The 15367-nt window shown below is 40.3% G+C and overlaps 1 protein-coding gene across 1 annotated transcript in view; it reads right to left on the bottom strand.

Annotated features, from left to right (window-relative positions):
* Window positions 1–11812, bottom strand: part of EFHB (EF-hand domain family member B) — a 45075-nt gene extending 33263 nt beyond the window's left edge. Inside the window, 1 exon segment of the mRNA XM_032488724.1 lies at window positions 10892–11812. Coding sequence (XP_032344615.1) covers window positions 10892–11812 — 921 coding nt within the window.
* Window positions 11813–15367: the final 3555 nt, after the last annotated feature.

Genomic DNA, 15367 nt, shown 5'->3' with positions numbered 1-15367 from the left:
CCTCAGGCCATTTGACTGGGACACAAAAATGGAAGCCATTGTGTCTGTTTCCTGTCTGCAGTGTCATAATATGTGTGATGTCTCCCCATCTCCTTCAGTCATGGATCTCTTTTTATTTCAGTTGTTCTTAAGGATGCCTGTTCATCAGTTTGAGGTGTGAAGGGGAGCAGAATTTGCCACCCAAAATATGCCTCCTTGAGATAAGGATCATTTTGAACCAATTATTTTAAGAAACAGCAGACATGAGAGAAGCTCTGTAAACAGAGTTGAAATTACCCTTTTCTAAGGAACATTTACATTTCACAAAGGAAATCATTTATAAAGGTGTCTCCCTGTCTGTACCAGAAAGAGAAGGTTGATTCTAAGTGGCCAGAAACTTTTATCAGTAGAGAAGGCACTGATTTAACCTACATAAGAAATCTTACCCTTGTTTAGCATGCTTTCCCTGGTAACCTCCCACAGCTGGCCCTACTTTTGCCCCAACATCTTATTTTTTTGTCTTTAGCTAAAGATGGTATTTAAAGTGGTGGCTTGGGCTATCTTGGGGATTACTCAGTTTTCCTGGGTATCTCCCATGTATACATGAGGTCTCCATGTTAATAAATGTGTTTGTTTTCCTCTTATTAACCTGTCTTTTGTCTCAGGAAGTCTCAGCCAAGAACTCAGAAGGTGAGGGGAAATTATTTTTCCTCCCCTATAGTTTCTCCACCAAGCTCCACAACATGAACATACTCAATTATTTATAGTCTGCACTTTGAACCTGGCCATTGTTGACTGAAATAAATGCATAGCCTAAAAGTTGAAAGTTATGTTTTATTTGGCGGGAGGACTCGAGCCAGGATGACAGCCTCTCAGATCGCTCTGAGGGACCGCTCCAAAGAGGTAGGGAAGGAGCTAAGATACATAAGAGTTTTACAACAAAGACCAGGTAGTTGGAATATTAAAAGATTACTTGTTAACTGAAGAAAACCAGGCATCTCAAGTTAAAGAATTTAGCCCTTTTCTATGTGTGGGAGGGAGCAAACATTTGGGCTCATTGAATTCATTCCTTTGACAAGCACCTAGCTATCTAGGGCCAGTATCCTGTCCTTTCTTATTCTGAGTCCCCTCAGAGGGCACCACTGTGAGTGGCTGCAGAGGCCAGGCTGCAGGCTTGTCTTCACTTGGTGGGGGGGGGGGTGGCAGCCGCTGATGACTTGGTGACTTCCGCATTCTTTGTTTACTGATATAGTTTGCAGTATTTTTCATTCACACCAAACATACTCTCCAAGTTTGGTGAAAATCTGCTGTGTGATTTTTCATGTGGTCCAGTAAGAGACAAACAGAAGGAACTTATGTTTTATTTATATAAATATAAACATACTAAATACACAACAATAGGCAAATGGTTAAATAAAATATGGTACCTTCAAGTGATAGGTACGCTAGAAATAAGAGAATCAATTGTGTGCAGAGCCAGGACAGAACTTAGGAGCAGTTTTAACAGCCACCTTGAGTTGATCCTAGTGACCCCCTAACCTGAGAAAGGGAACAATGATCTTCTATGAGACTTCCGTTTGCCTCAAGGGCATTTGTTTTAATGTCCAGGAAATGTCTTTGACTTCATTCTGCAATCCTCTGTTGAATTTTTATTTAGCCTGTCACACTTAAGTTCTAAAATGTTCTATCTTCTTCCTTGGCTGTTATTGTCAAAGTTCCAATCTTGTCTTCTGGATGCAGCATCTTTTATCTCTCAGGTTACTTTTCTGTGTGCTTACATCTTCCCTGTCCCCTCTGGGTTTTCTGTCAGCTTGTTTCAGCCTCTCCCTTCCAGCTGGCGTCGGATCAACAGATCAAAGTTAGGCTCCACAGGGACTATGTAGCTCCGTGTGCACAGGGCTTGTTGACTCTTGGGCTTTCCTATAAGATGATCAGATGATGAAGCAGTCTTTATTTTGGTAGGGTCCCTAATGTCATTTGTTTTTCCCTCTAGGCTATTCAGAATTTCCAAAAGATAGTAATGATGGTAATAATAGCTAATGATTATAAAGCACATAGGATATGCTGGACACTGTTTTAAGGGCTTTGTATTAATTCTTTAATACATAATGATTTCTGTGAGGTAGGTACTATTAGCCTCCCCATTGTAACAGGGTTACACTGCTCATATATGGGCAGATCTCTGAACACAAGTAGGCTGGCTTCCAAATCTCTGCTCTTATTCCCAATGCTCTCCTGCCTCTCTCTGCACTGCCAACTGATGGAAGAGCTGGCTTTACACTGGCTACTTGCCCTCTAGGGGCCTATTGGGAGAGGAAGCTAAGGAAATCGCATCACAGAAAGTACATTTTACAATGCCCCATTTTCAGCCTGGAGCTGCCCCTCTGCTTTTCCTTGGGCTTGGTGTCTTTCGACTCCAAAAACCCTGTTGGAAAAATAAATCCAGTTCTGGTAGAAGGGAGCAGGAGCTGGTGCAAAGATGTAGGGAATCAGGGTAGCATAGGATGGAGGGGAACCAGAAACCCAGCTACGCTGAATTCAGACTTTGAACCAATCCTTCAGTTTTCAGCTTCAAGCTTTACTACATCTTCTTCCAAGGGCTGATCCAGGCAAACTGGATCATTTCTGGTGGAAATTTCTACCTGGTTTCCGTCAGATTGCATTTTCTCCTGCAAAATCAGTTGCTGTAACTCCCTATTCTGTTTTCTAAAGTGTATTGAAAATCTTCCTATTTTCTAAAGTATATTGAAAATTTTAAACTGTTGTCTCTTCTATTTTCTTTTATTTCTATTATCTTAAAAAAAACAACCACTACAGGCCACAAAAATCAGGAAATTAGCATGGATATAATAGTAGTATCTAATGTAAGGACCCCTTTCAGATATCACCAATTACCCTAATACTGTCTTTTATCGTAAAAGGAGCAAATCCATGGGTCACAAGTGTGATTGTGTTTTTCCTTTGAGAAGCAGACACCACGATTAGCCATACAAGAGACTTAGGAAGAAAAACACCTGTGACAGATGAGGGCGGTGTAGGCAGGGGGAGATTTCAGACCATGACACCTTTGAAAGGAGAGCAGGAAGGCAGTATTAAGAAGGAAGGGCTTCAGAACACAGCATGGTTCTGAGAACACTTTGGCCAGGTCAATGCATGGTCTCTGAAACTGTATTTCCCATTTAAGGAGTCTGTGTTGGGTAAACAGGTTCAGTTCTAGAGTCCCTACTGAGCTCCATCACTGAGAGCGTGGCCGGCTAGTTACCACGGCCGTAGGTCCCTGAGGGCAGCAGGTAGAGGCTGTCAACTGGCTACATGCCCCACAGCAGGTCCTCTTGAAGGGAGTCAGGATCCAGGCACCTGGGTAGCCAGCACACACGCACAGCATTTAGTCCTCACGTCTCTTCTGTCTCCTTTAGTCAGTTCCTAATGTTTTCTTGTCTTTTATGACCTTGACATTTTTTAGTATAGGCTAGTTATTTTGTTAAATGTGCCCCAATTTGGGTGTGATTAGAGTTAAAGTTACACATTTTTGTTAGAGATAATCACAGAAACGATGCTGTGTTCTTCCATCAGGGAGTACGTGCTGTCAACTTGTCCTATGACTAGTAGTGTTAACTTTGATCACTCATTGAAGGTAAAGCCTGCTGGGATTCTCTGCTGTAAAATTTGTCATGAATCATTATTCTGTGTAAATACCCAGTTCCTCACTAAACTTTTACCTGCTGTTTTAATATCCATTGATGATTTTTGCTTAAACCATTACTACTATGACAGTCACCAAATGATGACTTTCTAATTCCATCATTCCATCTACACTTATTAATTGGCATTATACTGCAAAGAAACTTTCTTTTCTTGCTATTTATTCAATCATTGATGTATTATATCAGTATGGAGTCATGGATTTCTATTTTATTCAATGGGAATTTTTTAAAAATTGAAATATAGTTGATTTACAATATTATGTTAGTTTCAGGTGTACAGCAAAGTGATTTGGAGATATATATATATATATACACACACACACACACACACGCATTTTTTTATTCTTTTCCACTTACAGGTTATTACAAGATACTGAATGCAGTTCCCTGTGCTATACAGTAAGTCTTTGTTGTTTATCTATTTTACATATGATAGTGTGTTATCTGTCAATCCCATACTCCTAATTTATCCCTCCCCCTTCCCCTTATAGTCAAAGATAATTTTATTCAGTGCTCAGAGTATAACAGTTTGGGCCATTGGGGGCCCCTTCAAGCTTGTTTCTGCACTTCCTTTGCCATATCTGCATTATTCTTTGAGAATTTTCTTACTTTTTGGCTCTCTAAGGTGTTCCAAGTACATACTGTGCTACACCAGCCCTAGAGTCAGCCATTCCTCCAAAGGGTCCTGATTCCTTTTAATAGAAAATAATATTTAGAAATCGAGATCTGGGTTCTAGTGTGCTCACTGCTACCAGATAAACATTGTTTCTTTTAGGTCCTCTTACAGGACAGAGCTAGGAAATGTGTGTGTATACCGGCCCCCCCTTGCATCTGTATCAATCCTGTAATATTCTGTTAAATGTGTCTAGTTTAGATACACAGATGTGGATTTTGACATGGTTTCCACCAGTACCTCCAATTACAATCCAACACAACAGGATTCCTTCTACCCTTCTCCTTTTTGTATTTGTAACTGGTTTCTCTACCAGTAAGAAACCTGGCTTCTATGGTCCTCAGTATATTTACTTATCTGCCTCTGGATGTTATCAGCTCCCAGCTTCACTGACCACCTCCCTCAGCCACCTCCTTCCTCAGTTCCCAGCTACACCAGTGCCACCTCACTTGGCCACCTATACTCAGCCCCCAGTATTACAGTTTTCAGTGACCAAGTACCTTTTTTTATTTCTCACAAGATTGGTTACCATGGTTCAAGTCAACTCAGGAAGGTTGATACCAGCCCATTTTCAGCTGCTGAAGACCCACTGACCCATAATCATCATGTCACCTTCCACTCTCCAAACTCAGTATGGGCTAGGACAGTGGTCCTATCTCTCCCACTGTGCCTTGGCCAAGATCACTGTTTTCCTGGTAGATATCCCTAACTCTGAATATCTCAGCAAAAAAGTTAGGCGTGATAGCATCAATCTTTCTGCCCAGAAGGCCCTGAACCCGTTATGCAGTTGAAACCACCCACTTCTCAGAATTCTGCAGAGAATAGCTCTTTGCGAATTCAGACAAAATGAGTCGTTGTGCCTTTTTTGTTTCAAAACAGGGTTTGAATGACTGTCTAGTTCTCACAAGATTTACAAATGGGTGACCCTTTCGCCTCTACCCATCCCCACATAGCCATCAGGTTCTCTGGGTGCACAACAGGAAAAAAAATTAAGGCATCCCTTTGCATGACATTTACCATATTGTGAAATCATTTGTCTATTGGGCTCAAGTCTCTAGACTGTAAGTTTTTTGAAAGCAGATACTGTATCATTTTTCATCTTTGCAGCCCTAGCGCCTGACATACTATCTAGTCATTGTAGACAGAATAATTTTTTTAAAACTTTCTTTGAATCTTTCCTTCCTTCTTCCTCTTGGTACTTCAGGGCTCAATACCATTTACCAATGCACTTTGTAAAGTTCACTTGTTTTGTCTTAATAACCCCAAGGTTTCTGTTATAGTCAGTGCATTAATGGTGATCAAGGGATGGCTTGATGGAAGACTTGTCAATTCTATTCATGTACTAGCATTACCCTAATACCAAACTCAAAGAAAACACAAAAAGGAAAACTACTGTCCAATATTACATGGGGTCATAGATGCAAAACTCCTAGTGAAAAACTGGAAGTCAAATCCAAGAATACATTATAATAATAATATGACAACCCAGTAGGGCTTAGCCCCAAAATATGAAGATAGTTCACTATTAGAAAATTAATCATGTTAATTCAGAAAAGATGTATTTCAACAAATGTGGAGAAAGCTCTTCATGGTTGAAGCTCTATTCCTGATTTTTAAACATTCTTAGCAAACTAAGAATGGATATGGGTGTCCTTAACTTGATAGACCAAAAATCTTCAGCAAAAATAATACTTAACAGTGAACCATTAGAATCATTCCCATTAAAGTTTGAAAAGAGACCTTTCAATATTATCTTATTTATCATAGGCAATGCAGTGATATAGGAAATTGAAATAAGAGCTATGTATACTAAAGAGGGAAAAACAGAAGTGTCAATATGATTGTCTACCTAGAAAATCCAAAAGAAATAATGGTAAGCAATTACCTCACACCAGTCAGAATGGCCATCATTCAAAAGTCCACAAATGACAAATGCTGGAGAGGCTGTGGAGAAAAGGGAACCTTCCTACACTGCTGGTGGGAATGCAGTTTGGTGCAGCCACTGTGGAAAACAGTATGGAGAGTCCTCAAAAGGCTAGGAATAGACTTAACATATGACCCAGGAATCCCACTCCTGGGCATATATCCAGAAGGAACCCTACTTCATGATGACACCTGCACCCCAATGTTCATAGCAGCACTATTTACAATAGCCAAGACATGGAAACAGCCTAGATGTCCATCAACAGATGACTGGATAAAGAAGATGTGGTATATTTATATGATGGAATACTATTCAGCCATAAAAACTGACAACATAACGCCATTTGCAGCAACATGGATGTTCCTGGAGAATGTCATTCTAAGTGAAGTAAGCCAGAAAGAGAAAGAAAAATACCATATGAGATTGCTCATAAGCGGAATCTAAAAAAAAAAAAAAAAAAAAAAAAAAAAAAAAAAAACCCAAAAAACATAAATACAAAACAGAAACAGACTCATAGACATAGAATACAAACTTGTGGTTGCCCAGGGGATGAGGGGTGGGAAGGGACAGACTGGGATTTCAAAATGTAGGCTAGATAAACAAGCTTGTACTGTGTAGCACAGGGAAGTATATACAGGATCTTGTGGTGGCTCACAACGAAAGAGAATGTGACAGTGAATGTATGTATGTTCATGTATAACTGAAAAATTGTGCTCTACATTGGAATTTGACACAACATTGTAAAGTGACTATAACTCAATTAAAAAAACGTTTAAAAGAAAAAAAAAGATTGATCAGAGTTCAGCAAGAGGACCAGCTATAAAAACTAAAAACGAAACAATTTTCAATCTTATTATAAATCAAATAAATGTGAATTAAAACAGTGTCTTGCAAATCATTAATTTTTAAACTTTAGTGGTACAATCTTTTAGGAAGGGATTTGGCAACAAGAATTAGAAAATAATCCATCCTTTGGCTTCTGCTGAAACTCTATGCTAAGGAAATATTCTAAGACATGTGCATAAAGAAGTTCATAGACTATTTTTACACAAAAATATGGGAAAAAAATTAATATCCAACAAGAGGAAGTGAGTTAACTAAAGAAGTATATATTGGCTTAAAGAAATCTTGTCCTTATTTAATCACTAAAAGATCTTTTAAGTTCTCTGTAATAATATAAAAAAATTATTAAATAATAGTAAGTGAAAAATCAAGACAATTCTTATGCTTGCTGTATCAGCTACATAAAAGTGAAATTGGAGGGAAGTGTCAGGAAGTGCAGTGCAGTTAAGAACTCAGCCTCTTGAACTGGAAATGGTGACTTCAAATCCTGGGGCTGCCACTTCTTAGCTGTAAGACTTTGGCCAGATTATTTAATTTGCCTCAGTTTCCTCACCTGTAAAGAGCTCATGAGTAGTGATGTTGAAATAGCAAAGCCACCAATAACTGTTAACTAACGTGAATGCTGCAGAGTGCTAGTAGGCAAAGCGTTACGGTGATGAGATTAGGGGTGTTTTCATTCCTGTTTTCTAAATTTCCTATAATGGTATCTTCGTTTTATAGTAAAAGTAGACATTTTAATATTTAAAAAATTATTTTTAAAAGGGCCTCATTTCTAGCCAAGGCTAATCTCTCCTCTGGCCTATGATCCTATTTCCATACCCTCCTGGGTATCTGGAATCTAGTTATGGCCATTATCTCCTTTGCATTATCTCAAACTCCTCTACTGATTGGCTAAACAAATAAAAATACCTTTAAAAACTAAAAACAGACTTACCCTGTGATCCAGCAATCCCACATCTATCTGGAAGAAACTATAATTCGAAAAGATACATGCACCCCAGTGTTCATAGCAGCACTATTCACAACAGCCCAGACATGGAAGCCACCTAAATGTCCATCAACAGATGACTGGATAAAGATGATGTGGTATAGATGTAATGGAATACTACTCAGCCATAAAAAAGAATGAAGTAATGCCATTTGCAGCAACAGGAATGGATCTGGAGATTGTTATACTAAGTGAAGTAAGCCAGAAAGAGAAAGACATATCATTTATATGTGGAATCTTTAAAAAATGACACAAATATTATTTACCAAACAGAAACAAACTCACAGACATAGAAAACAAACTTATGGTTACCAGGGGGGAAGAATAAATTGGGAATTTGAGATTTGCAGATACTAAAACTACTATGTACAGAATAGAAAAACAACAAGGTCCTACTGTCTAGCACAGGGAACTGTATTCAATATCTTGTAATAACCTATAATGAAAAAGAATATGAAAGGGAATATACATACATATATATATATATATATATATATATATATATATATATATATGTATGTATAACTGAAACACTATGCTGTACACCAAAAATTAACACATTATAAACCGATTATACTTCAATTTAAAAAATTTAACTAAAAATTAAAAATATTCCTAAATAGAATCTTTACTCTGTTCTCTTCACTGCCACACTTCTTAAGGGAAAAAAAAAATTCACAGGAGTTTTCTTCAACTCTAATTTCACTCTTCAGTGTACTGGAATCTGAAATGTCCCTCCATCATGCCATTTTAACAATGTTTCTAATTCCCTTAAAGGCCAAAGTGAATGCATCTTTATTCTACGTATCTATCAGAGATATTTTAACACTGCTGGTCACTTTCTCCTTGAAACTCTCTTCCCTGTCGGATCACATTTAGAAAGGAGGGTGTGAGGGGCAGGAGGAAGCAGAGGTTTTAGAATTGCCTGTATGGGGAAACTGGAAGCCTGTATCAGCTTCTGTGTGAGATCAAGTCTGAAGCCTTAGACTGGAGAACCAATCCAGAAAGGGAAGCAGTCGTAGTCAAGTGAGAAGAGAGTGGCTGGGGAAATCCAATAAGGGAACCAGAAAGCAAAGTGGGTCAGATTTTTAAAAAAGAAAAAAGAAAACACCCGGAATCCAGGGGGAAGAGAAGTCTGCAGATGCAGAAAACATTCTGCAGAATCCCTGTGACCACTTCAGCTGAATTGTGTTCTCAAATCTCATTGTATGGAATCCTTCATTCCCAGAATACTTATGTTGCTCAATACCACTGTCTCAGACTCACCTCTTTCTTCTCTGACTGTTCTTTCTCCCATTTAATCATCCAGCCTGCCTTCCTTTGATCAAACGTACATTTACTGAATGACCACTGTCTGCCATCTGCCAAGCATGGTAATATGCCATGACACTACAGGATAAATAAGAGAAAATCCTTGTCCTCAAGAACTCACCTAGTTGACATTTCTTTCTCTGACCATCTCATATGTTTCTGAAGGTCCTTGCCTAGACCTTCTTCTCCCATGCCCACTCGTGGCTCCAGCTGTCTCCTATTACTGATGGTCTCCCTGGCTTTTTCATCTGATATCCTGTATCTATCTCAAACTCAGGACGGCCAACACCAGATGCTCATTTGCCACCAAACAGGAAGAGATCTCATTATCAACCTAGAAACTCCTAAGTCACCCATCAACTTCCCTCTTTCACCACATAGATGGACAACTGGATGACAAGTCTTCACAGCACCATCTCCTAAAAAGTTCCCAGAAATGCCCTCTTCTCTCTATTCTTTCTAACTCTACATTAATTTAAGGTCATCATTATGTTGGAGTAGCCTTCTAACTTTTCCCTGTTATCCAGGAGCTCCTCCTTCGAGTCTACCATTTTTATCACTATCAGAATTATCTTTCCAAAAGGCGTATTTTACTTATTTCTTCCCTCATAAAGATCTACCATTGCTTCTGTTTTACCCCCACATTCTGGACCTTTTGATTTCTTCATGTATTTTATCATCATGTTGGCTAAACAGAAGTACTTACACGTCTCAAACACAAGAAGCTTTGGGTATGCTCTTTGCCATTCTTTGCCCAAGATGCTCCAACCCTTTTTCCCATCTGACAAATACTGATACTTTTCTAAATTAGATCAAACATTATTTGCTCTGTAAAGCCTTTCCCATCGCCTCCAAACAGAACTGTCCAAACGTCATTGAGCTCCATGACTAAAGTGTACTTCTATTAAGGAAGAATCACACTTGTTGCTATTCATTTAGATGTCTGTATAATATTTGTTTTGTTATTGTTTCCAACACTGGCATGAGAGCCTAAACCCATAGGATAGGGATCATGGGCTTTTCATTTTATAGTGCCCTGTACCCAGCATAATGGCCTCCACAAGTCTTTGCTGGAAAGAATAAATAACTCACAGAATAGTGAATGAAAAAAAAAGTTTCTGAAAAATGTACATGAACATTAAGGATAAAATGTGTATTTCAGTAAGAGGGTTGAGAAAATGCAGACTGAGGAATGAAATGTAGATCACAGGAGAAAGGAGAGAGAAATCAAGAGGAACCACTTATGTGCACAGAAAACAAAGCTGTCATCTAGGAAGGGAGGCAGAGTGTCAGAGGCGATCGGACAGAGGAACAGCTGGAAAGAGTCCAATGGGACAAGGAATATCAGAATCTCTACAAATTCTTTGCTATGTGACGCCACACATCCAAACCAGTCTCTCTAGTTTATCATCTCGATAAAGACATGGCTATACATTGTTCACAGGGAAAGTACTGGGGAAAAAACTTACACTTGGCCAACAAGGCATCCGATCAAAAAACTTGCCAGAGTATATGGGTCTGATGCGATCTGGAGGTTCGACTCCTGGTTCAATATTTGCAGCCTCTTTTTGTTCTTCAGGTTGCTGGGCACACTGGCACCCGGGAGGTTCTATCACCAAGCCCATTTGGGGCTCTGTAGTCTTAGTGTCATCTGGCTCCTCTGGTCGCGGAAGCCCCGTGTCCACCTCCACAGGAGGCTCCATCTCTGCGCTGGGCTTCGTCACCACACACGTGGACTCTCTTTCCAGTTCCTGTCTGGGTTCCATAGCCGGAGCAGGCTGCTTCCCCACAGGAGCCTCTGACCCTTCCGGGTCACCAGCCACAGGACCTTTCTTGCTTCCTAGAGTCTGTGGACTTTCACACACCCTGCCCAGTGAAGGCTGTGTTACCCTTCCAGGAGAACACCCTGCCAGAAAACACTCACCTTCTAAACTCACTCCTCCTGGCAACATTCTCAGAGAAGGTTTTGTTTCCTGTGAGCCTAAGACCCTGCTGACTCCTAAATTACTCCCCTCCATGAAGGTCCCAGAAATATTCTGTCTTTTTAACCCTATTTCAAGCTTCTTGCTTGATGGAGATTTTGTTTTCAGTGATGCCATCCTGTCCTCATATTTATTACTACATGGGGAACCTTCTCTTCCTAATCCCACTCTGAGCCCCAACTCCGTGGGAGAGTTTGTTCCCACGAAGACCCTCCTCTCTCCTAAGACATCCTTTCCTTCCTGGGCGAGCCCCACCTCCATGCTTAGGGGAGAATTCCTCTCAGACACCCTCATTCCTCCAGGGGCACCCCTCTCTAAGGGGTAAGCTGTACCTGGCTAGGGGGAAGATCCCAATCCCTTGGAGGGCCCCAACCCTTTGGGGGACCCTACTCGCACGAAAGAGCACATTTCCACTCGGATTTCCTGCTCACTGCTTCCTGCCTATCACTTAACAGCTGGCGGAGTTCACTGGGAAAAGGAAGATGGTCTGTTTACCCGGTTACCTGGGAAGCGGGGGCGTGGCTTGGAGCGCAATTCTTTCTCGGGCAGGGCCCCGCCTATCTCTCTCCCTCTCTGTCTCCTCTCCCTCATTACCTCCCCCTCCTCTCTTACACCCGCTCTCTTTTTCCCCCCTTCTTTACTAGATCTAGAGGGCAAGAAAACTTGAAGGATGAGGTCTTAGGTACTAGAGCAAATGATCACTAGCTTCTCTTTGCTTTCCCAAGCAGTGCAGTCTCCTTAGAATGGGTTCAGCCAGGGGCTTCCTCCTGGCCATGGGCCTAGTAATCTCACTGGTGATCAGGGAATAAATAGGCCGCTTTCTGGTGGTGATCACCAGTTTTGGGTCCTTCCTTGTGAAAGTACATGCACACTGCTTGTGGTTCTTTCAGAGCTTAAGAACTTCAAAAATTCCGTTGTTTTATTTGGCCCCTGTGGTAAGAAACATCTCAATCTTTGAGAACACCTGCACTTCAATAATTGTGCTTTAAATAGCATTTCAAGTATATATATTAAAGTTTGAGATGCATTATGCAATAATGTATTATTGAATCTTTAATGTGGCAAATTCAAACTTTTTAAGTATGAGATTTTCTTTAAATTCTCTTTAAACCCTTTCAGGTTTTAATGAATGTGTATTTGGTGAATATTATTTTCTACACATATAGGGGATATAGAACACCTTGCTTAGAATTTGAATGAAATTTGTAAGATTCCACTTTTTTAAGTGCCCTATGATAAACTTGTAAAATCCAAAAAATTTTTTAAGTGATTAGGAGAACCTATTTCACATTTGTAAAAACTGTGTACTGTAATTTTCTAGACAGTTAATATAAATATTCTTTTCCCCCTAACCACTTTAAATGATTTGATAATGTGTAAATCAAGGTATGTCTGTATAAGGGTTCATTCAGTTCTTTTGTTTACAATTATCTGTCGAGTCTCCTACTTTGTGTCAGTCCTGGGAATTCAATGGAATATATACCAAGCCCTGTCTCATAGACTATATTCTAGTGGGGATAGATAACCATCAAGTACACCAATAAATAAGATCATTTCACCTGATAAGTGATGAGCGTTGTGAAGTAAACAGAACACGTTGATATGGAGGGAAGCTACTTTAGAATTGGTGGGCTTAGAAATCCCTTCGGTAGGAGACATTTGCGCTGAGGCTTGCATGATGCCCTGCAAAGACACCAGCTTTTTGAACATAACTAGCTCAGGTTTTCATTGCCTTTTCCTCACTGCCTTGCCACCATGCCTACAACTCCTTACATTAGAATGACCTTTTGGTTTGTCTCCCAGTTAACAGTCCCAGTTAGAAGTAAATGTTACCATTCATTACCATCTCTGCCAAGAGTCATTCTTCAACCACACAAGGGAAGAGAGATTTCCTGGAGGAGAAGGTAGAAAATATGGGGGAGCTGGAGGTGATGAGAGATGCAAGGTGCTGGGAATTAGTGACTCAGTGTTTAGGTTTGACAGCAAAGGCAGCACTAAGGGCAGTGTGCAAGTCTGTATAACTTTATTTAGGCTCCATCTATTTTGTAGCTTCCTTAACAAATTTTATCCACTAGTAGGATCACACATTTGATACTAAAATGTATCAAACTATCGGTCCTCTTCAGTTATCTGGGGTTAGGGAAAAAACACAGGCATACTGTAAGTGGCAGTACAGGAACAAAGCTTTACTGTGGCGTTTCAACCTCCCCAAAATTACCACTGGATCTTAGAACTACTAGCCACTGGCGCAGCACTCCCCTAAGCAAACATTATGACTACGCTATAAATACCATGGAAGGCACTCCTGAAGGAGGTGCATTAAAAGACAAAACTGGTAGAAGTAAATGAATGAGGAAGCAATGTCCCAGAACAACGATGAAGTTCCTGAGAATTTACAAATTTCAGCATCCTTGTGTTATTTGTGAGGTCTTCTTAAATGTTCACCATTCTAAATGTAATTAAGCTCACAAATATTTTTGGGGTCCCTATCATATCAATCAAAGGTCCTCTGGGAGGAACTGAAATGATGAATACATTATGATCCTGGCCCTTAAGAACTTTAAAAATCTGAATGTGAATAAAACTCTGAGGAGGAAAGTCTAGGCATTCTCTTACTGCAAAATAAAGCAAATAGATATTAGAACTCTTATGAGTAAAGTACATGAAAATACAGGGGAAAAGATAACTAAATCCAGTAAAGTATCTTCAGATGCCATCCGGAGGAGCTGGCATCCTGAACAAGGTGAGTCCTGCAGCGATGGGCGGTAATGGTGTCGCCGGCGAACAGAGCAAAGTGCCAAGATGAGAACACACAGGCAGCTCTCTGGGAACACAGAGTAGACTGGCATATGATGAGGGCATGAAGCAAGAGCTTGAGAGAAGGTGGCTATAGAAATAGAATGAAAAAAACATGGATTGGGACTAGAGTTAAAGAAATTTGTACTCTAGCAATTAAACATTTTTGAGTAGGCGAGTGATGGGCTCAAGTGTAAAGAATGCATTGAAAAGGCATGAGTGTGTGTTAATTCCAGTTTATATGAATACTGCCTTGGCCCAGGCACTGGGATTAGAGCTCAGATCTGGGGAGTAGAGAATTTGGGATGACAGAATGGACAAGAGTTGAAGATGATTCTGCTCTTTCAAGTCCAGGTGACTGGGAGGCTGTTAATACCAGTCACCAAGCAGAAGCAGGTTTGAGATGGAACAGGTTTGGTTTCCAACATACTGTTGACATGCCAAAACTGATGTAACACATCCTGTTTCCCTTTTCTTCCTGGGATTGTCAGAGATACACTACCATGACTAACATACCATATTGGAACAAGCCACTTGGGATAAAGTGCCACAGATCCCATTTGCACATGACGCATAATGTTCTTCTGCTTAATAACTGGGGAGTTGATCAGAAAGACTGGCTGTTCAAGGGTCCAAGGCATCTTCATTGCAAAATGTTGACTGAGCACCACAGGATACCTTACCCCAAGCACACATCGAGACAATCAATACTGATGTCCTCACAACAGGGCTATAAATAGTAAACAGCAAACTGAAAAAGCAGCTCTCATCCTGAGGGAAAATCGATTTAACATTCTACCAAATTCCGAAAGGAATTTTGTTCTGTTTTATTTCAGATGCCAACAAGAGGCTGTCTATTGTGCGAGATTTAACCAAAACAGCCTGTCTTAAGTAGGTCTGCAGTGGACGGTAATGTATATCTTGAGTTCTTTTTACTTGGAATAGTGCCTAAGAACGCGGGTCCTGGAGCCAGCCTGCAGGTTAGGACTCAGTTTCGTCACCAACACCGCGGTCATGCTGAACAAGTTACACAATCTCTGTGCCTCAAATTGTTTACCTGTAAAGCAGGCACGCCACATTCATTAATTCCACAAACATGACCCAAGACACTTGGCTGCCAGGCACTGTGCCTGACAGACGACAGCGTGGACCATTTTGGGGGGGTAA

This window comes from Camelus ferus, chromosome 1 (assembly GCF_009834535.1).
Source record: "Camelus ferus isolate YT-003-E chromosome 1, BCGSAC_Cfer_1.0, whole genome shotgun sequence".
Taxonomy (NCBI): domain Eukaryota; kingdom Metazoa; phylum Chordata; class Mammalia; order Artiodactyla; family Camelidae; genus Camelus; species Camelus ferus.
Note: the sequence above shows the minus strand (reverse complement) of the source record. Positions and strands in the feature narration are given on the sequence as shown.